At 39.7% G+C, this 26,904-nt stretch overlaps 1 protein-coding gene and 1 long non-coding RNA gene across 2 annotated transcripts; one reads left to right on the plus strand and one right to left on the minus strand.

The window, feature by feature from the left end:
- Positions 1–684: 684 nt before the first annotated feature.
- Positions 685–12,433, plus strand: CDCA7L (cell division cycle associated 7 like). Its single transcript, XM_041418275.1, has 10 exons — positions 685–807; positions 1,380–1,526; positions 4,763–4,894; positions 5,365–5,697; positions 7,389–7,463; positions 8,588–8,764; positions 10,166–10,300; positions 11,100–11,249; positions 11,899–12,035; positions 12,382–12,433. The coding sequence occupies exons 1-10, from the start codon at positions 799–801 to the stop codon at positions 12,410–12,412; spliced, it is 1,326 nt and encodes a 441-aa protein (XP_041274209.1). The 5' UTR covers positions 685–798; the 3' UTR covers positions 12,413–12,433.
- Positions 11,146–20,008, minus strand: LOC121343278. The gene is made up of 4 exons (XR_005953678.1): positions 19,908–20,008; positions 17,466–17,582; positions 15,529–15,660; positions 11,146–11,268 (listed from the first exon to the last, which is right to left on the minus strand). It is a non-coding gene; the product is annotated as an uncharacterized LOC121343278 (long non-coding RNA).
- Between the last annotated feature and the right edge of the window lie 6,896 nt (positions 20,009–26,904).

Below are 26,904 nucleotides of genomic sequence, written 5' to 3' on the forward strand. Positions count from 1 at the left end.
CTACATTACTTTTGGAGAATGAGCCTCCTTTGGATCACTTGCCTTGCCACAAGTAAGCTTAGGAAAAAAAAAAAAATCATCATTATATATGCCCTGTATGAGCAGCCTTGGTTTTCTGTGACAGTGGAAAAGGGCAGTCTGCTCTCGGTTCTGAACCTCACCTCTGAGACGTACTGGTGAATGTTCAGGGCTGGAAAACAGCACTTTGAGATGAAGAATTGGCCTCTGACCAGGCGGTCATTGATCTCATGTTCCTGATAGTTAATGAGAGTGTGGCTTTAGCAAACAGCAGAGAGGCTTGTTTCAAGTCAGAGTGGTGTGTGTGAGGTGTATGTGCGGTCTGGGGGATGCAGGGGACGAGTGTCTGGATGCTGGAGAGGAATGCAGACACGGGTCTCCCAGAGCATTTGTGCAACTAGCAGAATGGTTTTGCCGATGATACTTGGATGTGTGAAAATGTGTTCTGAAACTTGGCAAAATGCCTTCTTCCTTGTTTTTTAAGGCTTGATCTGTTCATCCCATCCTTACACCCACCAGATCCTAAAGCAGCCCACATGGGAACTGTCTGAAGGCTTTCTTACTATCCTGGCACGTGCAGAGCCTTATTCAAAGTGTTTGCTGTGAAGTATATGGCCCAGTGGAATGGTTGGAGGTGTGTTAGAAGTCTCCTAGGCTGGGACTGGACTTCTCGAACTCTGAAGCTGTGACCTTGGTCACCTCAGGAAGGCTGCTGCCTGTCCGTGGCTATGCTTCCCCCTTTCCTGGTGGGACACATAATGGGCTTCTAGCAAAGGAGAAATGTTCTTGGTTAGCACATTTTCACTCTCTTAGTAAGTGTCACAGGAGAAGCTCTGTGACAGTACTGACCAAGGAGAACGAGTTTCATTGGTTTCGTTTTTGGAGTTAGCTAAGTATCTGCTAAAATCCATAATGGCACTGTGGGATCTAAAGGTCAGGTTTCTTTGTACTTTAGCCTGTGTAATGTTGTGTTCCTCACCTCTGAGCCATCATTGCTCTGGAAGAGCAGGAGGGGTGGTGGGTTTCCCCTTGGGTAAGGGCGCCCTGAGCTCCTGCTTGTGAAGATGAGGCACACATGTATTTTTTTATGTCTCTGAAGTACTTTCCTGTGGAGGTGAATACCCTGTGTATTACATCCCCTCCCTAATCCCAGATCCCGAGCTTGTATTCAGGGATTAAAACAGTCTATACAGAATTTTCCCAGAGTTTAGCTAAATAAGGTACAATTTACACATAGCATATTTTGTGCTACAGACTTGTGCTTGCATAGTAATATAAAAATAAATTGTATGGTTGCGAATTTGAGTTTTCCTGTTAAGTTTGTGTGTGTGACTCATATTTTCTGCTTTGTTTTGAATCAGAAACAGGTACCCAAGGATGTGGCCAACATTTATAATACCCCCAGTGACAGTGAAGATTTTCCAGGATTCCAAGATGATGCTTCCAAACAGAGCTTCTTGTCAGAGGACAACTGTGCTAGTTCTGAATCTGTGGAGTCTGGAAAAGAGGTAGGAACAGATTTCCATAGTCCAGTTATGCTCTCGGGATGCAGTAATACTCTGAGCCTGTGTCAAAACTGTGTGAATTATAACTCTCACCTTAATCTGTAATTTGCAGTGCCCATATTAAACTTAAATGTAAACAAACTTAGTATTTAGGGTTTAGTGGTTGCTTTTGAAAACTCCTTCATAATATAAAAAAGAAAATGTGTTTCATTGGAAGAGGAGTTTAAGTGAAATAGAATTGCTTAATTTGCTTATTCTGTTAAGAATAAGCAAACAGGAAAAAGGGAATTACCATCCTGGAAAGATGTTGCAGGATATGTAAGTGAAAATACATGATATTGGATGGGCATTTGTGAGTACGTAGGCTTCAAAGTATTTCTTCCAGAAATATCTCCACGCTGTCTTTGCATCAAAATTGTGTTTTAATAGTGGTAATCCAGAGAAAGCATCAGCTCCTGCTGCAGTAATACAATCTGCTGGTCATTTGCTCTCTTGATGAAGTGGCTTGGATCAGCACAATGATTTGATATTTTTTCGTCTCCGGTAGCTGGAGATACCAGCTGCACAAGAAAAGAATAGAACTGGTGTGCTGTCTTGGGTGCAAAAAAATTAGTTGTTAGTCTTTTGGAAAACTACAATTACATGCTTGATAGCCATGGGCTAATGTTATAAGTTACCTTTGTCATTTGTGCTCTTGCAAAGGTCCTCTGTTTCATTAATGAGATAATTTAATTTTTTTTTATTTTATTTTCCTAGTCCATCAGGCCAGCACCTGGTTAAGAGGTGCTGATGACAAGGGGGATGATTAGTGTTAGCCAAAGAAAGACACAGAATAAGGCTTGTTACAAGTATGTTCTGTTTCTTAGCCTTTATAGGCAAGTGACCCCAGGAGAGTGCAGAAACCTTTTGAGGGTATAGCCACAGTCAGTGCTGTGGAGAAAGATGGTGTCTAAGATGTAATTAAATGTACTGGGCTCTAAGTTGGTTTGTAATCTAGTTGCTAGACAACAGTACTGGCAACTTCAGAAAACGAGTAGGTAGCTTGCTCTTGCATTTGTGTTTTTTTGGGGGGCTTCAAGAAGGGTCAGTGGGGAGAGGTATTGGTGGTGGAGGGGAAACCTTGTGTAGGAGCTTCTGCTTCTGCCTACTTGGGAGCTGCAGACACCTGACCGTACTTTTCCCTCCCTTGATTTCCCAACTTGTGACATAGAGTTTATGATAATGATCTTTTCTGCCAAGCATTTTAAAATCCTCTGATGAAAAATGCTGTGGAAGAGATAGGTAGTTAGTTTAATATGCATTGCTGAGAATGCCAGTGAGACTTGTTCCAGATTTACAGCTGGCACTGCAACCTTCCTTATTATTCCTGTGTTTCCCTTGGGATGAGAATTATTTTAAATCTCGATCAGTATTGAATTTAATTTCTTTACCACTATATGGTACAATAAAAATACCCTGAGTTCCATCCAACTGCAGCTTAATCTGCAGTCCTTGCACATCTGGGCCCTGCATCAGTGAGCATCATCCTGTGTTCATGATGGCAAACACCACTATGGCAGCAACAGGCCATTGGTACTTGTGCAGGAAACAAAAGGGTTTTGGTGCAAAGGGGAAAATGATGGGAAATTCAGAAAAATTCAGCAGTACTTGAGAAAGGATGCAAGGTAGTAGCTGCCCTGCTGGGGTGACAAATGGGCTATTTGTGCATCAGGTGTTCCCTTGGATGCTGAGGTGCAAATGAGTTAGCAAGTAGTGACCTCTGTTTGCCTGCTTTTCCTCAGGGCTTTCTGCAGTCCTGCTCTGATAATCTCTGTGCTTCTCCCGAGTTCCCACAATTTCTCCCACAATAGCTATCCCTGGTGTGTATTTTACCTGGTGTAGACTGTTCTTCATAGATGAACAGCATAGCTGTAGGTGTGTTATTTTTAGTTACTTTAGTTAACAAATAGCATATTTCCCCCATCAACCTTCATTGTGGAATTTCATAAAAACACAGAATACATAAAAACTTAAGTTTCCTCCAAGAAATGCAATTTAACTTTAAAGTAACTTCCCTATTGTGTTTGTTCCTTTCTCAAGCAGCTGCGCTGCAGCTATCAACAAAAGAATAAAGTAATTTTCCTTAGAGAAAACTCATTACAATTACCCATAATAATTTGTAGATGTTTAAGTGTAAAGAAACAGCATATGCAGTGGCACCCCCCTCCCATTCCCCTCTAAGTTTTTCCACTCGTCTATTGTATCTTTTTTCACCAGATATTATCTTAAAATAAAAAAATGGGTAATTAAAGTCAGGGAAGGGAGAGAATTTAAAGGAAGAATAAAGATATTTAGCAAATGCATTGTATTAAAGGTAATTTTTGTTTCTTGTGTGGGAGGAAGAAGTAACAGAGGAAAATCGGGGAAACAAGCTTGTATGTTGCTGACTTTCAAGAGGCAGGTGTGATGTGAACATGGACTATGTTACTACCAGGAACAAGTCTCTCAAGAGATTAGCAGGAACAGATTGATTAAATGGTTTTCTACTAGTTCTTGTTGGAAGTATGGAAATACATTTCTGTTTAGTAAAAGCCTTGTGTTTAATTGGGATGTGATGTACATACCATGAGGAATGTTTTAATGAGATGTTTTTACTTCCTGGTCTATAGGCTGAAATTGAGGAGATGTCTATCCTAGACCATGTGAATGATAAACTGCACCAAAAAACCAGCGAGTTGAGAACTTGAAAGGTGGAGGGATGGATATTAGTCAGGCTGTTCAAAGCTCTGATCATTTGTGTTGGCATCAGTCAGTTCAGTGGTGGTGTAACAGCATGAGGAGCAGACCCCATCTCTCATTTGTATTTTCTTCTATTCAAGGCCTGTTGAAGAAAATACATAAAACAGAATACGTAAAACAACATGATTATTTACATACAAGAAAACTGATAGTTTATTTTTATTGGGTAGTAATGCAGAAGGAAAGAAGTGAAGGAGAAAGTTTTCCCCAATATAAGTAGCTCAGTTAAAGCCCTGTCCTCAGAATGAAGAAAAAAAATCTTGCAAAGTTAAAACAACTCAATATTGAAACTGAATGTTGTCTTCTTGTTGTTTGTTTCTTTTGATAGGCTTTGCCTGCAAAGTGCTTTCACAGTATGCTGTTCAGTTGGCATGTCTTAACCCTCCAGACCTGTTTATTGTGGCTGTGTGAATGCTCTATATCCGAGTGCCTGTCACAGCTGCTGAGTGGTGTTTTTGCAGGGGCTCCGGTTTCAGTCCAGATACCTCACTGAAGAGCAGCGGAGGATTTTCACTGAGGACACTGACTCTGAAACGGAAGTGTTTGAGGGCTTCGCTTCAAACGAGGTGCAGGTGAACAAGAAAGAAGTTCTGGTAAAGGCAGTCACACCTACATGTGAATGTATATGTTGACTTCTTTTTTTTTTTCTGTCTCTTCTGTGTGAACTTCATGTTCTTGTAGGAATTTTTCTGATACACTATGATGCTCTTTTTTCATGCTGAATTAAAATACGTTGTCCTAAAGAATGTTTTATTTAATGTAGCATCACATATTAGAAATGAGAACTACTTCCACTGCTTGTAGATTGTACTGGGCAAGATTGTTCCTCTGGAGGCAGCCATGTCTGTATCCCAGACAATACTAATATGTAGATGTTTTGTTGATCTCTGTGCAGGCAGAAGTTGAGTGCTGTGAACTTGTAAAAAGATGTTAATTTATAGTGAATAAATTCACCTAAATTTCCAGCCTTCGGGTGGAAAGACTGCTGTCTAGAACTAGTGATTTAAAAATTAACTCTTGTATCAGAACCAGTAATGTAACATGGGATTTTTCTTACCTCTAGATGGTGGAGTCAGACTTGAGTGATGAAGAACATGATAATTTGTTGGGTAATGAGAAAGAAGAGGAGGAAGAGATGAAGACGAAGGTTTCCCCCAAGAGAAGAAGCTTTGGCCTTTGTGTTGCTTTACAGTTTCCCACCAGGAAGTCATCTGAGAAAAAAGTGCCTGAACAGGCTTTGTCTGATTTACCTGTAAAGGACAGTGAATCCCTCACACCTCTCAAGCGGTCAGACGAAGTAGAGGGCTCTGCTTCAGACTCTGAAGAAGAAACACAGGAGGAAAGTTCCAATGCACTGCTTAAGAGAGCCATAAATATTAAAGAAAATAAAGCCATGGTAAGATTTAAGAGCAGTGTTTTGTTCTCTGACATTTACATCCAATTACTTTAGCATACTTGAAGTTTAGGGTCCCTGCTGGTGCTGTGCTGGAACTTTGGGAAAATCTTACGGTGAATTTTTCTACCTTGGAAAACCCTGGAGGACTCTCAGCACTTAGACATTTAACCCTAAAATAACCTCAAGTAGGGACTAGCCTGGTCAAGTTTAAAACCAGAGTAGAACTAAGAATTTTTAATGTGGATATGAACAAAGTTATAAATGACCAAGTTTTGCAGCCTTCAGAACATGTCAGAAAACCAGCTGGTCATTTTAGGTGGTTTATGGTGCTGTTTGCACAATAGCGTTTCTACTTTTTGTTTGTGTGTGACAGATCTCCTGCAGTTACTGATTAAAAAGCCAGCAAAAAACTGCTGAGGATGATAAGTGTAATTTTTCAGCTGTGTGGGATGTGATTTTTACAGTATTGCTTTACTATATAACTGCTGAACGCGTGTGTATGTGTGTGTAGGTGTGGAAAAGAGCAACTGATCATTTACTAATGTTTTTTCCTCTATTATCCAACATGCCACCAGCTCTCTTTAATTATCATGCTGCTATGTAATCCAAACTGATGTTCAGTGATTAGTGTTTCAGGGAAAGTTGCAGCTTCCAAGCAGTCTTGGAGCTCAAGCAGTACCTCTTGGTGTGGGCCTGCAGCTCCTGTGTAAAAACTTGCTTCAGCTTTCTACCTGTACTTCTAACCTGTCATGTGTTCCCACTGCTATTATGTTGGTCTTTCTGCTCCTTGGTCCTTCTCCCCTTCCACTCTTGCACTTCAACCACTGTGAAATTCACTGGCATCCTAGGAGCAGTACTGTAATGACATTAAATAGCTCTTAATAAATGCCACACTGAAGTACTTACTGAGAAATACTGTATTCAGCTTTTAATCTCTTGATGGCTGTGGCAATCTCAGAGAGCTAACAGCTTGGCTCATCCCCACTACCAGTGGCTTTTCAGAAGTTAGCCTCATTCTGGAATTCCAGAACAGGTCAGTGCTTTTTTACTGCCTATCAGCCACTGCTTCTGTGGAAATGTACTTCCAAGAAAGACATCTTGTGCACGGTGCAAGAAGTCATCATCTCGCTGAAGTACTTCTGATGCTGTACATGATCAGAACATGCATACATTGGGGGAACTGCCAGTGGGGCTCAGTTGCTCTCTAGCTTCGTAATGAGAGTGTACCCAGTGTCTGCACTGCTTAAGGGGATGCTGAGTTCTCTGGCAAAGAGCACAGATGTATCTGCAGTCAGTAAAAGCTCACTGAGGAACATCTTACTGTCTTCTGGCACCCTGTCTTTTTTTTTCTCCCTCCTATCATATGAACTTAATTTCTTGTTATCAGTCATTACCATGTTGTAATGCACTCCTTTGGTGCTGTTTTGACAAGATACTATGTAAATCTGGCTAGCTCTAATTCCCAGTAAGAATCAGTGGGAGCTATAAAGTTAATACCCTTGGCAGAGTTTTTGCTCATGGCAGAGTAAATAAACCCCTTTTATGAGCCCCACTTTATTTAAGTGCTTCCATAAAGGTTCCTTGCACATGTTTGTCTGTAATTTGAAGTGCATGTGAAGAATGGATGGTAGGTGGTGTTGCTTGTTTTGTAAGTTGCAGTGAGTTTTCAATGTGACATCACTTGATTCCAGCTTGCCCAGCTGCTGGCAGAACTGAATTCCGTACCGGACCTGTTCCCAGTGAAAATGCCCTCCTCGACTTCTTCAGTAAGTTCCCAGTACTGGTTGGTGGTGACAGTAATTTTTGTTAGACTTAGATGTTAGACTTAAAGTGTTTCATTAGAAACTTTCAGCAAAACTTTCTTCTGGTTTCCTTTGGGTTTGGTCACTTCATTTGTATAAATTTGCTATGGTTTGCAAAGTGCCAGAGATTACATGAGGAAATGGAATTTTATAAGATATTTTATGTAGAAAAACAAAGACCAAGATGAGATGCTACATTTTTGCTCCAGAAATACTTTGTGAGGTCTTAGACAAATGTCTGTGTATGTGGGAATAAGGAAGAGTACATGCTTTCCTTTGGGTTTAGATTCTGTTAATTTCCCTCTTGTAGGCTTTTCTTCTAAAACCCATGCTTCCCAATAGAGCTATGCTCATGAAATTGAACCATTCAACACAAACAGAAATGATACAGTAGTTATTTTTATTTACTTTTCTCAGCTTTAACCAGAGGAGCGTCAACCCTTCTTTCTCTGTAGAGTAGCATCTTTCCAGTATATTATAAATTGGAAAGATCTGAGGAAACCTTGAAGGGCCATGTCTTTGGTAGATGTCCATGCAGGACTTCTGTTTCATCAATTCAGTCACACTAATTGGGAGGTGTGACAGTGTGAAGAGCACCTCCCAAGAATCTCCAAAATTTGGAATCTTGAACTAAATGAAGCAACTTCTTAATACCTTTTCAGCTTAAAAAATTTAAAAGAAAATTAACAAGAATTCAGCTTGTTCCTCAGACTGTCTCTTCCTCAATATTCCTCAGTTGTGTATTCAGATTGTGGGAAAATCAGAATATTTAGCTACCAAAGAGCAGTGAAAACTAGCTTCCACCACCCTAATGTGCCACATGTTAAATTTTGGTATAGTTCTGTGATGTTAATTGGAACGGAATGTAACGTTAAGGTGTAATTTTTAAAAGTAGCAAAAAGGTATAGTGTGTAGGAAGTGTATTTGGTGGTGGGGTTTGGCTTAATAAATAAGGAGTAGGAGAACAGTAGATCAATTCATGATAGTACAAGTGTGGTACAGACATTTTCAGGTTGTTTCTAGTGTTTAACACTACAAACATAACTGAAAAGACAGTTACTGGAATTTTTTTTCTCTTGTAGAAGAAGAAGAAAACCCCAAGGAGGACATTCTCTGAAGGCCAGATAACGCGCCGAATGAACCCAACCAGAACTGCTCGTCCACCAGAAAATTTTGCCTTGGAAAAATTTACTGTGTCAGCTATCAGACTTGCAGAACACATCGGTAGCTACAGGCAACAAAACCTCCTGAAGAGACTCAGTGTGGTATTTGCCAGATTTTGATATCCCCAGTAGTCAGGAACTAGGAAACATTTAAATTGTTGGCCAGCACTTAGATCAGACATGACATCCTACACAAAGTTATTGAAAGTCTTTGGTTGGGATTAGCTACAGAAGTTATTTCCAGGCCTGTCTTGTCTCATCTTTCACCTGTTAAGTGGGCTCTGTTTGTGACCAGTGTTACTCAGGCATAACAAGACAGTTAACTTCTGGTCTGATATTAATTCTTCATCTGAAAATTACTAGAGCCCATAATGTACAAAACCTCGGAGTGGCAAGGCAGTGGGGTGGTGGAGGTGGCAAAGCAGATCTTCTCTGTTACCAGACAGGAAAAAAAAGGCAAAAATCCTTCTCTGGAAATAGCAGAAGGAAGATGTGAGTTATATGGCTGAACTGAGAATGAATTAAGGGAATCTACACCAGCAAACTGTTAATGTACAGGCTAGTAATTGAAAAGTTGCAGGTTTTACTCTTTCCTATTTTTAAAAATACGGTTTTTTCCTCCTCTAGCCTATGGTGGTCATTTGTCTTGCTTGTATTTTCTGTGTAGCCCTTATGGGGAAGACCATTTAAGTCTGAATCCTTACAGGCTGGATCCCAGTTCTGCTTGTAGGAACAAGTGCTGGACATAGTTAAAGCATTATAGAGGGAACTTGGCTATTAGAAGAAGAGGAGTAGCACCAAATGAGAACCTGAGCTGGTAAATGACTGTTTTGGACAGAACAGAACTGATCTATAGTGAAGGACAAATGAGGTCTTCAGAGAGAGGTATGGGGAAGGCTAAGACTCTGATGAGATTTGTTCATGAATAGGGGTCAAAGAGAATGATTATTTAGATGGAAAAAACAATTGCTTAATGGTGAAGTGGAGTACTTTCTTCCAAATAACAGGTTAATAAGAAAGGGCTGGGATTGGCAGGACTAACCTAAAACTTCAGTAGTATTTTTTTGCAGGACGTTAGAGATTGTCATTGGAGAAAGCAACTAGAGAACATACAAGGAGATTGAAGGATGAAAGCATGGGAAAGCAGATGATCACAGTTCCTGATTTTGAGAGGGAACAAATGGAGTATGAAGAGTTACAGTGGAGGAGGAGAGGGAATGCAAAGAAAAGTTAGCAGTAAAACATGTCAAGGATTTGTGCAAATAGAAGTAGTAATTATGGAAAGGAAATCAAATGAAGAAAAATTGTAGTAGAGAAAAGATTATGGAGGAGAGGGAGAGAAAGGCAGGGGTGATTTGGAAACTCTTCCCTGTTGAGGTACATGAGCCTGTAGTTTGCCAGCTGTAGACTGCATGCTCATTGTAAATGAAGGAATTTGTCACCAACTGTGGTGACAGAGGCTTCATGACATCAGACAAAAGGTATTGAGATGAGTTTGTTTAGCAGGGGGATTGTGGAGTACGCAAAAGAAGGAGAACACTGAAGTACTCGTCTCATCGCCCGGTAGAAGACATAACTGAGGAGGACTTGGACAACATTGCAATCACTGGTAGAGACAAAATCTATGACAAAGTTCTCGTAAGTGGTTGTCATATTCTTCAGTGTGTCTGTGTGCTTGAAATGAAAAGTCTCTCACTATTTCACTGTGTTTGCTAAAAGCTGTCCTTTCCTGAGGCTCTGGGGAGTTCAGCTCACCGTTATTATGTTGCACAAGTACAGCTTTGAAAGCTTTGCCAGACTTCTCTGGGCTTGGCTGTGGTGGTTGATATTCCCCACTGGCTTTTTGCCCCTGAAAAGTGTTTTTGTGCCACAGAGCTATTAAGTCGAGTTTGCTATTACTTGCCACTGGTAAGAGCTGGCATCCTTTTTTTCTCTCTCACTAATAAAATTGTTGTGTTGTACCATTAAATAACAGTGATCCCTGCTGTTCTTTGTACCTCTGGAAATGACATTTCTGTACAGGTTGTGTAGTGTCCAGTGTTTTTAATGGAGCTTCTCCTTCCTTGCTTTCACTGGATTTGGTTATTATTGATTATCATAAAGATCATCTTACCATGTGTGTCATGCTTCATAGTATTGGCAGGGATGAGTCACAAGATCATTTTCTCAATAGTTTTAGGTTTTTCCTGGAGAGAAGTAAGGACCAGAACTATGATTATCAGGTTCTTGTAATTTGAGACTTCCAATTGAAACTTGGCACTGTCTCTGTAAAATTCCTAGCATCGTTACATTATTTATCATGGTAACATTCGCACTTCATTGTTTAATTTGACTTTGGTTTGGTTTGAATTTGTGCTTATTATTATTAGGAAAGCTCATCAATGGGCATTTAAGATGTCCTTCATACAAATGGTTTTCTCTTCCATTCCACCTTTAGGGTAGTACTTGCCACCAGTGTCGACAGAAGACAACTGATACAAAGACAATCTGTCGCAAGCAGGGCTGTGGAGGAGTCAGGGGGCAGTTCTGTGGACCCTGTCTTCGAAATCGATATGGTGAAGATGTGAAGTCAGCTCTGCTTGATCCAGTAAGTATCTTTCTTGAACCTGGAATGAAAGTGTAATGAATAGAGTTTTGTTAGTAATCCGTGATGTTAAGAACATGCTCATGGTAACGGTGTTCATACTTTTTTTTGCCAAGAGCAGATCTGTAGTACTAACTCTGATGTGCTAGCCCAGTGTGGCAGTGGCTGCTCTGTTAGCACCTGTGCTTTTATGTGCAGTTGCTGGGCAGCTTGGAGGTAATTAACTTCATGTACCAGCTGGTTAATTCAGTCCCAGGAATTGTCCCGTACCAGCAGGCAGAGAGAGGCAAAGGAACTTGTCACAGTGAGTACCCATCTCTTTGTAGGGAGTTGTCTACAGTCAGCCTAACATGGAATGAATGTTAGGCATTATAGATGACTTCAGTCTCTTTGAAAATCAGTACTGAGCACATCAGAGAACCTGAGGCTTCAGACTGAGAAGTATTCAAGCACTTAATAATTTCTCTAATCCTGCAGAATTTGGAAAATGTTAATAAGGTTGGCTGGCTGGCTGATAGAGGCTTGTAAAACCTTGCTCTGAACAATCCCATAGTGGGGAAGCCATACTCCCATTTCTCTGAGCAACAGGATGGCCAGTATAACATTTTTCGTATCTTGCTTTTCCCCTTCTCCCATGTTCACGCCCCTGCAGACCTGGATCTGTCCTCCGTGTCGCGGGGTGTGCAACTGCAGCTACTGCCGCCGGCGGGACGGGCGCTGTGCCACCGGCATGCTCATCCACCTGGCCAGGTTCTACGGCTACAGCAATGTCAAGGAGTACCTGGAAAGGTGAGAGCTCTGCCCTCTGGTCATTTCTTTTTAAACTGTTACAGCCCTTTAAATAACATTTGCCTTCTTATGCCTTGGGGCAAATCCTGCACCTGTGCAAAAGAAGTTTCTTGGATTTCAGATTTTTTTAATTGTCTGAAATCAGCTTATTTGAACAGAGGTATATTGTCCATGTAAACAACTGATTCGATTAAAAAGTTGAAAGACTTCTGCCTATTCTGAAATTCCTGTTGGTTGGCTGAAGTGTATAGAAGTGCTGTTTTGGAAGTTATCATCTTCAGCAATGGAAATTCATGGGGAAGCTGAGTTTCCTAAAAAGCACTAACTGTTTTCTCATATTTTTTAGTTTACCAAAACAACTGGCGGATGACAGTTGAGAGCACTGGACTCAAGCCATGCCTGAAACTGGTTAATATGTTAACAGTTTGACTTCAGAAGTTTATTACTATGTTTTCATAAAATAGAATTGTAGTATATAGCATATTCAGTTCTGTATTGGAAACTTTCTGATTGATATGGTCTTATGCAAAAGATCTCTCAGGAAAATGTTTTGGTAGAGAAATCTACATGCACAGACCTGTATGTTAAGTGAAATGGCACTCTTGAACCTTGAGTGGTTAATTTTTAATAGAGCTACACAACCACATGATGGACAGCTTGGTCAAAATGAGCAATATTTTTATTTATATAATTGTGCAAGTTTGCAGAAAGGGTGTTTTAACAACTACCTTCAAAGCATCCCATCTTCAAAGAAACAAAACACCCTTGTCTACCAGCTTGACCATAAAGATCCATTTTTCCAGCTCTGCCTTCTGAACTGTTTCACCACCTGTAGTTTATAGAACTTGTCCTTGCAAATAAGGAAAAGGTACTTTCATCTGAATGCCATTATATTCCAGCCAAAGGTGATGCAATCGACCAGTGCAAGGATGATTTGTGAAAATTTTATTCCAAAGTGCAATTATTCACCAAAACATGAAAGTAGAAGAGTGTTTAAAAAGAAGTTTAAAATATCTCAGTAAAAAAATCCAGCAAAACTTTTCACCAGCAGTTTTTGTGTAATGCACCTGCTGTCTGAAGCATCTACCCACCTGTTGTAACTGGTCTATACCAGAATTCAGGATTAAGTTTTTTTACTTACGGTTCATACTTAGATATTTTTCCATTTGTACAACCAGGCTTTCAAACAACTGTGTTTAAATACAAGATATTTGTATTGCATGTTAAAGTATGTTAAAATCTTGTAATATACACATTTCTTTTTATATAGAGAGAATAAAGATGTTCTAAAGAAGAGTATTTTGTGATTCAAACTACACTCTGATGCTGATGTTTCCCATTTACTTTCCCACAGCAAGTGTAATTGTGCTTGGAGATCAATAATCATTATGTGGAGACACACATGAGCACAACATTGACAGATGAGGAAATAACAACATAGACCACATAAGTGTTACGTTAAGGATTGTGTTTTTGTGAGACAAAAACACAATCCTTAGTGTAACACTTATGCTCTAGCTTTTGCTCTAGCTGACTGAAAAATCTCTCTTTTTGCTGTCAGGCAGACTGAGAAAGCAGCATGTTTTATTGAAAGCTTAGTATGAAACTGCCAGGAGTGAAACTATTCCTGCCAGAACCCATTTACCTGACTTCTCAATCTTCAGCTGGAAAGTCAAAACAGAAGTTGTCCTCTTGCTTTTGCTTTTATAAGCTGGACATTCATAAACATTCTTGGTTTCCCTTTGATCCACTGGAATAGCCTTTAAAAAAGTCTGGCATGCTGAAGTCAGCTCCTGAACCATGTTTCTGCTCTGGGCCCCACTGTCCCGTGTGGTGCCTGCAGTAATAGTAGCACCTGCTTTACATGATGTTCTGTAGTGCAAGACCAGAATCATTTGTGTTTAAACAGTTGCTAAATAGTTAAGGCTACATTTGAACATAGTAGTGGTGTAGACTTTAGATTTGGTTGATTTAGATTTAGGTTGAGATTTTGTTAGCCTGCTGTGCATCATCTGTTTGTTTGTTTGAATTCAGAGATGAGTCCGTAGCATTTGTCTGGACTGTACTTGTGGATTCATTAACATGCCCTTTTACTAAATGCAGAAACTGTAGTGATAGGAAATTTTATATTTGTAAACACCAACACAAGCCCAAACTGCACACACAGGGTTCCTTGATGCTTTCCGCAGCTCCAGAGGAGGAATGAACTGTATTGCTCTTGGACTGACAGATGTCTAAAAAAAAACCTGTGAAAAGTTGATGCCTCCATTTCATAAAGCAACACTGAAATTACATTCTTGTCATTGCTCCATTCCCCCACCCTCACTTTCCTCTTGGGGTTTACCTGTTGTATAGCAACTCCTTTCCAAAAGAGTGGCTTTCTTTTTTATTCAGGTCTGGTGAAGAGTACGAGTAACGATGGTGTTTCTCTGATTGCCACTGGGAGTCACTCACCTTTCTCTAATGAGCTGTAGCTTTGTTGATAGCTTTTCTCACTTAAAACTAAAGTCTGATGTTGACAGCAGGCCTGAATTGTTCCTGAACTAGATGCTTCAGTCTCAGGAAGATACAGATTCAAAAGAAAATAAGGTGTTTATCATGTGAAGGTTGTTAAAAGAGGAGTTGCAGCTCAAAAAGTGAACATGGTTTCCATTCAGGGACAGCCTACAACCCTATTACAGCTGCTGCAATAACTGATTGCTTAAAAGTCCAGATCAAAAAAATCTCTCAATTCTTACACTTTTCCCACGTAATTATACCTCATTTTACCTCATGCTAATCAGAGAATCACTGAGTATTCTGAGTTGGAAGGGACCTACAATACAGGTGTTCTCAAGTACCTTCCTTTCTTCTTGGTATGTCTCCCCAAAAGCTTTATGGCATTATGACCCAAAAAATATATATATGTTGCATCTGTTTATTTAGAATTGGCAACTTTCAGACTTTCAGTCAAGATAGAACAAAAAAACAGGATAAAGATGATTTTTGTGGGGTTTTATATTTGTTTGTGGGTTTGGGGGTTTTGTTGGTAGGTTGGTTGATGGTTTGTTGTGCAGATTAGGTTGTGGTTTTGTTTTGTTGTGTGGATTACTTGATCCAGGTTGCCAGCATGTGCTAACTACTAACCCTATTCTGCACCTCTGAGAGCTGCAAAAAATTTCTAGGAGTTAATTTTTGTGAAATTTATAGTTTCTGGAATAGTCTTTAAGCTTCTAAACCTCAGTTGGATTAGAGCTGCTACTTTACTACAATGCAGACCTTGTGCGGACATACTTAACAGTTATTTAAATGCAGGAAGTATATTTAATGATTAGAACACCAAGCTGGTATGAAATTTAAAGCCACAGTGACAAATGCCAGCAATCTAGCACCATGCCTAAGCTTCTTGGTGCTTTTCATAGGGTCACAATGCTTTAGTGCAACTCTTGATGCACTTCAGTGCCTAACAGAATCCCTGAACTAGGAGATCAGGCAATTTAAGTTAATTTCTTACCTTGCACAGAAGGCGTACAGATACAGGCTCCTTCCCTTGCTGGGTGGTCATGCTGCTCCTTGGTCTTTTTTGTTACATCTGCAATTGAGCCCACCTTATCTAAAGGCCAGTTGTTCCTGCTCTGCATTACAGCTTAAAAAAAAAAAAAAGTGCTTTCAGTAATTCTATATCCAGACAGTAAGTTTAATGTCAGAACTGTCAACCTCTTGGGCCATCATGCTCAAGCCTGAGACTGTTTTGAGTCTGCCCTTCTCCAGAGAATGATGGCAGCCCAGCCAGTGTCCTGTGAGGAGCTCCTGACCTTTCTGCTGGCCCAGTGAAGCATTTAGCTCAATGCCATTGGTGACCATGCTACATGGTCACCATGTAGCAGAATTTGAGCTACACTGTTGCCAAGCATTCCTATGGTGTTCAGAATAAATGCAAACACACATTTACAGATTCACAGAATATTCTGAGGGAAGGGACCAACAAGAAGCATTGAGTCCAACTCCTAAATGAATGATCCATACGGAGATTGACCCCACAAACCTTGGTGTTACTAACACCATGCTCTAACCAACTCATCTAATGTTCTGTGATTGTGACAAGAAATGAGGTGTACTGCTTTATTCACTACACTGCTGAAAGTTTTCTATCCCCTCTTGTGGCAATAACTACACAAAGAGGATTGGGAGACTCAATTTATTTTTCTCCTTAGCCTCATAACTTTTGTAGAAGAAAACAGAATGGTACCATGATATATGCACTGAATTAGTTAAATAACAATGGCAGAAAAACTTGCACTCTTAAGCCTTTTTTAAACTACAAAATCAAGCTCTTATTTCCTTAGCTGCTTTGTCTTCACACTTCTAAGTAGCCCGAAGACAAATTAGGATTGTTCCCCCTGCATTCAGGAAAGGATTATTCTAATGTTAAGGTGATTTAAATATTTTTATTTAAGCTGCGATTAACAGCATCACAAACATAGCTAACACCAGTAGTTAAAGAGAAATGTCTGACATTGAAACCGTATGCTTGGTGGCCTACACCCATCACTGCTGAGCTGTCAGAAAGCACTGAGGATAGAACAAGCCAGAAAGCCTCACCACTGCTGGCAGCACAAGGTCCTGCGTCCAAATGTTAAATTTTTAGCACCTCATGAGAAAATCAGTAACTCTGAAAGAAGCATCTGTAGCTCCTGCCTTAACTGTATATGAACTGCTTTTTTAGACAAACTACAGATTCCAAGTGTAAAGAGTCCTTTTGTCTACAGAGAAAGTACATTGCTGAAGTCACCAGAAAGTATGAGCTTACGAAAGTCTAAGGTGATTGTTTCAGTGGAATTTGTTGTTTCCCTCATATACGTATGTCTGAAATCAGTTGTAGAAGGTGATCAGCATGGGATGGGTTGCTGGCAACAGAGAATGTGAGTATGCTGTGTCCTTTTAAACTGCTGTCTTGGGGAGAAACCTGAACATCACCATGAGAAGAAGCTGACAGAATTTGCTAACAGCTGATGCATTCTTAAATGCAAATTCTCTGATACCATCTTAATTGGTATTTAATATTTAAACTTCCAATAAGCCAGAGCAAAGTGCAAATCAGGAACATAAGGGATTCTGACAGAGGCTCTGAATAATGGCATAATGCATGAGGTATCAGAAGAATTTCCAGAAACAATGCCTGTTTCTTCCATGTCTAACCACTGCTGGTGGCAGGCTAACAGAAAGGAACCCCACAAGATGCTAAACACGCCTGGTACTTGGGACAAAGGGAGGTGATGGAGCCTTGGCTTTAGCAAAGTGCTTGGTGTTTCTACAAAACCCACTTCAAGGGAAAACTGACTTTCATTAGGACAAAATTTGGAAGAAATAAGAATGGAACAAGGCTGCTGGGCTTAAATCACTGGAATAGCTCTGCATAGTAGCTAAACCCTGTGACTGTGGGGTACTTACCAGCGGACAAAGCTGAGTGTGGATGGATATGCTGGTTTAGTCCATGTTGTCTGGCACAACATCACAGAACAGTGTATATTGCAGCACTTCCATGTGAGCAGAAAACATCAGCTCCCCCTTTGGAGAAAAATAAAAAGCATACATAAAGAATAACTATTCTTTCATTTCCAAAAGAGCCACAAAAGTCCTGAAATAAGTAATTTGCCTTCAGACTGAGGTCCAGCTGTTAAAAGACCTATGGATCTCTGAAAGGAAAAGTTTCATCACCTTACTCTTTGAGGCAAACTAGAGCAGAGGGTCTCCAGGCAATAGTCTTCCTGCATGACTTCTGCTATGTTAAGCTTCTCAGGAAGCATTTACAGAATATCACCCAGGGCATTCTTAACCTTTTCAGGACAATATAACAGATGAAATAGAAATCCCAGCAAATCAACTCTTTCTGACTCTTCTACTTTCAAGTGTTTGATTTCTTCAGAGGAGCACAAATATCTCATTTTCTTAGATAAAAAGCAGAGATGCTCCCTCCATCACCTTTGCTGTCTTCTTGGCAACAGTATTGAGAGGAATGATTGCAAACCAATTAACACTTAGCAGCTTCTATTTAGCTTTACATTTTCAGGTAACATTGACCCTGGAAGCCTACTAATGCTTTGTCCTGGACTTGAGATGACTGCTGTTACTAGGATACACCCTGGAATTGTCTTGATTTTCAGTCAAATGTGATCAGTAGTTCGTATTTCTCTAGTACCTAATAGCTTTCATCACCCCCTCCACCACCCACAGTCCTTGCTGTCTCAGGCATTAGGCAAAACATAGCACAGGCACAGACATGCCTCATCCCCAAAAAGAGCCTCTCTCCCTGCAGGCTTAGTCTGGAAGTGAGACAGAACATAAATGAAGACCAATTCATAACAATGCTAATGAGCAGGAATTGAAATCACAGCATCACTGCAGCTCAGCCTCTGTTTCAGCCCTAGCTTTGGCAGACTTAATGATGAATGCCATATGTTATGGTCCAGACTCCCTAAAGTGGATAGGGATTGAGCGTGAAAAGCACAAGCTCCCCCCAGGAGATGAAGCAATGTTTGGCTACTTGCATGCAGAGCTGTCACGTTTCCTCCTGCAAAACCTCCATGATCTGATAGTGATAAGAGGGGAAAAAAAAAAAAAAAAAAAAAAAAAAGGAGTGCTCAGAGGAAAAGGAGGGAGTAAAGAAAGGGATGGAGAAATGCAGAACCAAAGTGGCAGTCATAGGGGACTTTAATTAACTCTGGTGAGGATAAGGAACTGAAGGCTCAGTCTCATCATATGCCAGGCTTTGGGGCATCTGGACATAGTTTCTCAGATCTGCACTCAGAAAGGAAGATGTATAAGATGGCAAAATCTGAAAACAGAACTAGCTGACATTTGTGATTACATTTTCCTTCCCTGCTCCTTTATTAATTTAATCTCTTAAGCACTGGTGATGCTCCATGCTTAAAACCCATGCTTTTAAATTTTTCTGGAAGGAGTTTGGCTATCCTAATGCATCTGTGTGTCTGACATATCTTGACTATGAACGGAACTGCAATGTCCCAGCCAACTCCATATTAAGTGACAAAGCTTATCCTGGTATTAGGGTTGGTGCGTTTAACCCATCATCTGATAGTTTATCAGTATTAATGTTATTGTTCTGCTAGACTCCAGGTTCTGTGGTGAGGTGCTGAGGCTAAGAGATGGTCAGAAACCCTCCCTGGCCATGATTCACCTCTTCAGAGTACCCAAAAACTAAAACTCCCTGAAAACCTCTTCCCTTACTTCTTGCAAGGGAAGTCTTGGAGCAACCACAAGACTCCTGCTCAGAAAAAGTTCCCAGGAAGGGAAGCAGTGGGAGAACCTGTACTTGGGCAGCTCTTCCTGGCATGGAAAGCCTGCACACCACTGCTAGGTTGGGCTGTGAATGCAGCAGAAAAAGTCAGGACTGCAGGCTAGGAGGGACTTTCTATGCTTGGCACAAGTGGGAAGGTGTAGGAAAGCTACCCTGTGGATTTTTATCATCCAGGAGATGGGATCAAAGGACAGAGGTCAAGACTAGACCCACCAATTCAACCAAACACACCTTTTTTCTAGTAAGTTATTTTTGCTGTACTTGTTTATAAAAAGTATACAAAAAAACCCCAAACAAATGAGACAAATCTATACCTTGTTTCCCACCCCACAATAAATTCATTGTGAAAAAGAAATTGATCCAAATGTCTTCCTAGTGCATTACCTCTTGGCCAGGCTGGTGCATTATCACAACTATTAACACTCATCTGATCTTTTCTAATTTGATGCCTTCCCCCCCACCCCCCCACAACCTTCCAGCACCCAAAATGAAGTGTATTGCCGAAAGAACACAGTAAAATGTGTATTCCACCTGTCATTAAAAGCACTGACATCACACTGAATGAAGAACTTCACCTCTTTCACTGCAGACTGGCCTTTCCCATGTATATACGGGTTGCTTTTTCAAAGGAGTTTTGAAGAGATTATCTGATGTTGACAAGAATCGCATCTCAGCACTGGGCTACAGTCCCTATAGTACAGGGCTTTCAGATGAAAGCATTTCATCTATGTATTTATGGTATCCGTCATAATCCAGATTTGGAGAGGCCAAGAAACATGGTGCCAAGTTCCCCTTCAAGCTGTAGGAAAAGAATCAATAATGTTATTGGTAATGCTGACACCAGGAAACATTCTCCTGTAGCCATAATGTTTCAGAAATTTATTTGAAGTCTGTCAGCATGACAGCTGCATGTTCTGATACGAGGGAACAGGGTTATCAAAGTATTCCCAGCATAGTTACTATTTGCATAATTTCTGGACACTTCAATTTTCTGTGGGGTTGCTTCTTACTTCATGAGGATGCTTTGCTTTTATTTTTATTACACTACTGAGGCAAGTGTATTTTAAGTACTGCAAGCCTGCATCACCTCAGCAGCCCAGCAAGGATTCTTATGCCATTTTGCTACTCCACTGCATCTTACCAAGTGCAGAAGTATTGCATGGGGTTTTGTACTGCTGCTTTGGCCTCAGTGAGATAGACAATGGTGATAATTTTAACAGGATAAAAAATTAAAGTCTCAATCAGCTCAGTATTGAGCCAAGTACTAATTAACTGTACTGTTACTATAGAGCAGGAAGACCCTAACTCTGTGAGGATATTTAAGATAAGACTTGGGACTTTGGAGCAGATCAAGATCTATGTAGACAGGTCTTTGGTGAGATATACTCTCAGAGGGCTGACCTCCTAAATAAAATAAAAAGTAATAAATAAAATAAGAATAAAAGCTGTAGTGGCCGCCTTAATTTTTCAAGATTTCCCCATCTCCTGTACTGTAAGAACTTCACTGAATTCAAAGAATTTCTCTGAACTTACTGTCATAGAGCTGTCTGCAATTTAAAAGAGGCTTTAAGTTGTTTTTGCTGAAAAATATTTCTAGCCCTAAGTGGTACTTTTCACAAAAGCTATTTCTTCCTAATGCAGGGTCCACTTCACAAAATCACAATAACATTTAACAGCTTCTGGCATTTAGAACAGTCTACAACAAGCTACTGCTCAAAATAACACCAGTAAGCACTTATTTCTGAAGTCATTTTGGTTCTGCAACCAGCCATTTACCTGTGCCTGAACTTGCACCACTAACCTCACCCACAATAAGCTGTATCTTAAGACGCCACTTTGGAGTAGTGCTGAGGTTTTGAAAAAAAAGCCCTGTTATTTACCTCGAGTGGAAGATCAATTCTGTCAGACAATCTGTACTTACCAGTCTCTCTCTGCTGGCACTTAAATCAGGTTTTACTGCATGTGTGGGAGTCATGTGCACAGAGGGAGGCTGTGGGTTACTGGGGTATGAAGCAGGAGCTCGCCGCCCTTCTGTCTTTACAATTGCTCCCAGGTGAGGTCTATCAAAGCTGACACATAGTGGCTTATTCTAATGGACCCTGTGGAATGAATTTGTAGCTAAAAGAATTCATCACAGAGCAAGAAGTTAAAAAGAGAAGGTAATCTCCCCACTGAATACAAAGCCCCACTGCTGATGAAGGACCATCCATTCATTTGGCTGCCAGTCACTGAATGATTTTCTGGCTTTGCTGGTAATTCTGGACTTTAACTTTTTCCAATTACAGCAAGAAGCTAAGAAAGAATCCTCACTGTTTAAAATACCAGTGGATCCACACTAAGGGTTGGGTCCCTAAACTTTCTAAAGGGCATACAAATAGCAGTGATTCTGTTCAGGTTTCACCACCTATACTTATTTTGCAATTATTTGAATGAAAGTTCAGGCTTGTGAAGGTTAATGGACTACCTAAAGTAGTAAAGCAGTAATTCTTTACTTATCCATAGGCTAGAGGCAGAGCTGGAGTCGGCAGGATGAGCTTCCCACCATGCCCCCACGACCTCAGCTGTCATGTGGAGAAATCAGCCTCTTTCGAGGTCAGGAGTACAGTGGTGTTTAGCCTTTCCATCTCCATGGCAACTTACTCTTGGGCATCTTCTTCTGAGCAGTTACTTCCAATTGCCTTCATCTGAGTGTGGCTCTTTGACATATGAAATCCCACTTCTTCGGGACCAAGGAGACACCGGCCCGCTCCTCTCGCTCACAGCCGAAAGGCAGGCTTCAACCCACTGCCAGGGGTGAAAGGGGCACTTTTCCCAGCTTAGCCCAGCTCCACAAATGGCCTGATCACACCTAACATGATAATTTTTATTTTTTTCCCCCCATAAATGAGCTTTTTACCTTTGGACAATGAAAAATAACAAGTCTGGAAAGGGCACTTGAAAAATCTCTTGGCTGTTTTTAGCAAATTGTGTACAATCAGTTCTCTAAAGTGGCTCTTCAGCAGCTAAGGAGAAGCAGACAGGGTTTTTTCATATTTATATACATATTAAAAAGTACATTTATGTAATACATATAGTATATATCTATATTATATATGTGTGTATATATATACACACACCCCTGTATAAACGTCCACATTTGTAATAACTGTGTATATGAAAACAGATTAAAGCAGTTTCCCTGCAAAATTTCTTAGAACTAAAGTTAAAGCAACATTTTCTTTTTGTAGCCTCAAAAATGTTAGCATTAGCTGCTGATTAGAAGCAACTTTGGCAATCTGGCCCTTTGGTGTCATGGATGTTCCACATACACTGCTGTCCAGGATGAAAACTCAGTAATGAAATTTGAATAATTCAGTGTATTGCAGCTGGTGATAACCTGAAAAAGCTACAGAAACAGATGTGTGAGAGGGTAGTGGAAAATTAAAAACAGTCTTACAGGCTATTTTCCCTATTTTAGAAAGAGTGAGCTGCAAGGAAATGTATAACATTTCCATTATTTTTTGAGGAAGAAAATGTGCAAATAGTAAGTTCTGAGGATAGTGCCGTTCTGAACTGCTGAAACTGGTGAGTCTATCAGTTACACTGGTTAAAGTGCAGTTCCATATGAGATACTTTCCCATGCCTACCCAAAACTTTCTAAAAGGAAGCACTTTAAAATAGTTTTCCTAGGAAAATGGATACCTAAATGCATCCAATGTCATTAAGCTCACTATACAAGCAGTGTTACAAAGTACTGAATTCAAGTTCCCAATTAATTGTCCTTGCAAAAGTAGACAAGCAGTATGCCGACTCCCAAACCCTTTCAGCCAAAATCTGCTCAGGATAAATCATTGACAAAATTTGCTCCCTCACAGCCAGACAAGACCTTGCTGCAGGATGGATGAAAAGTGTGTGGTCTTCTCTTTCCCTTAGGTTAAACATGCTGTTTTCCAGAGCTTTAGGCACATGAAAGTTCTCACCAGGACTGGGCTGAGGAATTCTTGCAGATCCAGCAGAGCCTGCAGTCCCAGGCACCCATGATGTGGCCACCTTACATCATCTCACCAAGGAGTCTTCTGTGGAACCCACCTGAGGAGCAGAATGCATCCCTGAATAAAACAAGTCAGCTGCAAAAAGGACAAACCAAAGCTGCTCTGAATAAACACCGTTAAGAGACATAAAAGAAATCCAGCTACTTCCTTTCAGAAAGCTTCATGGTTATACGTTTGCATTGCTGAGTTTGATTTTTTCAGCAAATAACATTAAAACCAGATTTCTTTTATTTCAATCCAGTGAGAGGTATCTGAGCAAAAGTAGCAAAATTGTGACTAAAATTCAGTAATGGTGTAAAATGCATTATCCAAGCTTTATGTTTCCTACCTTAGCCCTTATAAAAAACTTTAGAGAAAATCACATTTTCAAAACACCACATTATATGAGAGAACATAACTTTGTGAACAAATGCATGTATTTTCCCATAGAGATCTTTAAGAACATAATCCTCATGAGTGACAGGAAGGTAACCTACTGTGCCTTTCTTGAAGGAGAAATAAAAAACTTGTATCTGATTGCAGTCTTTTATATCTCCTCACTAGGGAACATTTAGTTACTGAAATTCTACATTATTTGAAATTGGGAAGTATTCAAGAACTTTGGTAGAAATTGAATTAATATTAATCCCATTACTGCACCATCATATAAGCATTAAGTTTATTGTAGAATTCTAGTCATAATACCACAGAGAAAATAGGTGGTTAGGGGTGGTAAAACATTTTATTCAAGGAACCACTGTCTTTCTCTTTTATTTGGCTTCACAGCATTTGAAGCTTCTTTTTGATCCCCTTTGGTTTGCAAAATATGCCAGTTTGTGATGAAACCTTTGCATACAGGAACTTTTATGCCCTTGGGGGCAGTATTTGCCTTCCAACAGTTCGAGTAAAAACTTAATTATAGGCTTTAAATATTACATGATGTGACAGAACAGAACAAGTGAAATAGCTGCAGCTCTTCCAGCCTGCTTGCTACATAAACTTGCATGCAGCAATTTGATTATGTGAAATGCTAATCCATCTTTATTTTAAAACTGGTTCAAAGAAAATGAAAAAAAAAAAATTAAAAAAAGCCACTGGACTATAATATGCAGTGCTGCATGCTTGTGATGAGAAGGCTGAAGAGAGAATCCCTGTGAAAAATGCCAGCAACTTGGATTTAGAACAGAACATCTTGCAGTCAGAATAAACCTGCTTTTCTCCTTGTCGGCAACAAAAACTCATTTAACATTTTTCTAATTTCATATATATTTATCTCAAGAAATTGTTTTTTCCTTTGCCTTTTGAAAGAGTATATTCTAATACTAATTCTAATCAATATTCTAATGCAGTACAAGCCCATTCAGCTGCACACTTCTGGGACATTGATTATACTGGGATAATCAAAGCTGGTAATATAAAAGGGACATTTTTGCGAGTGTGAGAAAGCTGCGGAGTTTGCATTAGAAATATTTTGGGCTGTCAGGTTCACATAATTGCCATTGTACTCTATACAAAACTGGTCTGTTGTACCCAAAAAAACGCCAGAGCCATTGCAGGGTGGGTGGATAATGGAGAGGACAGAATCCACTTCCCCCCACAACAGCATCCAGTGACAAGTCCTTGAACATGTGTGTGGGGATCAGAAGGTGGAGGGACAATGAGACAGGACCAGGCATCCTGTACTTCACATGAGGAGACCTTAACTATTGCAGATTGGTGTGCTGGAGTTTGTCTTAGAAGCAGGAAGAACTGAGATACAAGATTAAATATTCTCAGGAAAACATTATAAACTGGTGAAAGTTACAACAAAATTGTGGTTCGTGGCAATTTCCACTAGCTGATGAGCTAGCTCAAGCTGCCCAGTTTATGCTTCAGGAACTTCTTCCCAAAGGACAATAAATTATATGCATATGATTTATATATATATATATATATATATATATATATATGATTTAATATATATATATATATATATATATATATATATATATATATATATATATATATATATATATATATATATATATATATATATATGATTTATATATAATATATATATGTATATATGAACAAGGCCATAGACATGCATATATACATGGTAACTGACATTAAAAAAAAATCAGTTGTCCTATTTCTCTCTCCAATATCTACGTTAAAAAAATCCTTATGAAGCCACAGGGTAATGAATCACTAAGCAGTACAATGAGAAAGACCAATAAGCCTCTCTCCGAGAGGAGAGAAGAAATAATTCTTGCTCTTACAGACCTTTCTAGTATTCCCTGCCATCAGAATACTCCCTCTCATTAATTAGCAAAATGAATTATCCAGCTTATGAATTGTGGTTTGAAGAGAACAGCTTAAAGCAGCAAGATTTATTAGCAAAGAAAACTAAGGGTTGGAATAAGCTGATTTCATAGACTTGTTTTCTAAATGGGAAGCATTATTAAATCATCATAATAAAATTAAGCAATTATTTCACTATGACACCAAGTACCACAAAAAGGGAAAACAGCTTGATGTCCTACTAACTAAATAAAGGCTAGTAGGGGTATGAAGGCAAAAAGAAAATTAATTTCTCAGAGTAAATACAAGCTGGGACATATGGAGAAAACCATATCATCAAGGGGTGACACTTCTGTCTCTTTTTTTTCTTTATAAATATCTCTGAAATTTATTTAAATTATTAAAATGGGTGGATCTATTCAATAATATCCTATATCATTCAGTAACAAATAATTACTGCCTTTTATTTAGACATTTCACATTTTCACATACAGAACTTACACAAATTACCTCAACTCAGTACTTAAACTATACAAGTATGACATATACTGTAGCTCAGGAAAAAAATCACTCTCGTATCCTTAACTTTGACTCAAGGGGAACATTACTGAGAAAGTCACAACAAGGTGGCATCCTTAATACATAATAATGACACATTCAGGAAATGCACCATTATTTATACATGTGACGTGCTGTAAATTGCTTCCATCATCAGAACTAATTGTAGTGATTATTAATGCAGTGTTATGAACTGTCAGAATTGCTGTTTGTAATTACATTTGTGCAAATGCTTCATTACCTGCCTAATGAATTTGGCATATATGCACATGTAAACCCCTGTTTTTGTTAACATAATGAAGGGCATTTTTTTCCCCTTAGCTACTGATGTGGAACTGGTTTTACCTATATTACAAAGTTCAAGCATCCACTGCCAGAAAAAAAAAACCAACCACAACCTCCCTTTGACATGGTTTATTTTCATACTCACCAACAGCATCACATAATGCCAGCTACTTAAATAACAGCTTCAGGGAAAGAACTGTGTCCCCGTTATTCAGTATAAACATGTGATTGAGTGGAAATGACCTCGATGTGTGGCTACCTGACCACTTCCTACCTTCTGCTGGGCATCTGAGCAGTTGCTGAGCACGGAGATCTCAGGAGCTGATCTGGTACCTTCCATTCCAGCCCCGAGGGCCAAGCTTCAGCCTCCCAGGAACAGAAGTGTGAAAATTGCACAGAGGAAAACGGATGCTTTTGAACTCCCCTTCTCTGGCAT

This window comes from Onychostruthus taczanowskii, unplaced genomic scaffold, assembly GCF_017590055.1.
Source record: "Onychostruthus taczanowskii isolate IOZ18803 unplaced genomic scaffold, ASM1759005v1 scaffold59, whole genome shotgun sequence".
Taxonomy (NCBI): Eukaryota; Metazoa; Chordata; class Aves; order Passeriformes; family Passeridae; genus Onychostruthus; species Onychostruthus taczanowskii.

Coding starts and splice junctions, on each gene's coding strand:
- CDCA7L (XM_041418275.1), top strand. Junction 4,895..5,364: donor TGAACAAGAAAGAAGTTCTG/GTAAAGGCAGTC, acceptor TCTTACCTCTAG/ATGGTGGAGTCAGACTTGAG. Junction 5,698..7,388: donor TTAAAGAAAATAAAGCCATG/GTAAGATTTAAG, acceptor ACTTGATTCCAG/CTTGCCCAGCTGCTGGCAGA.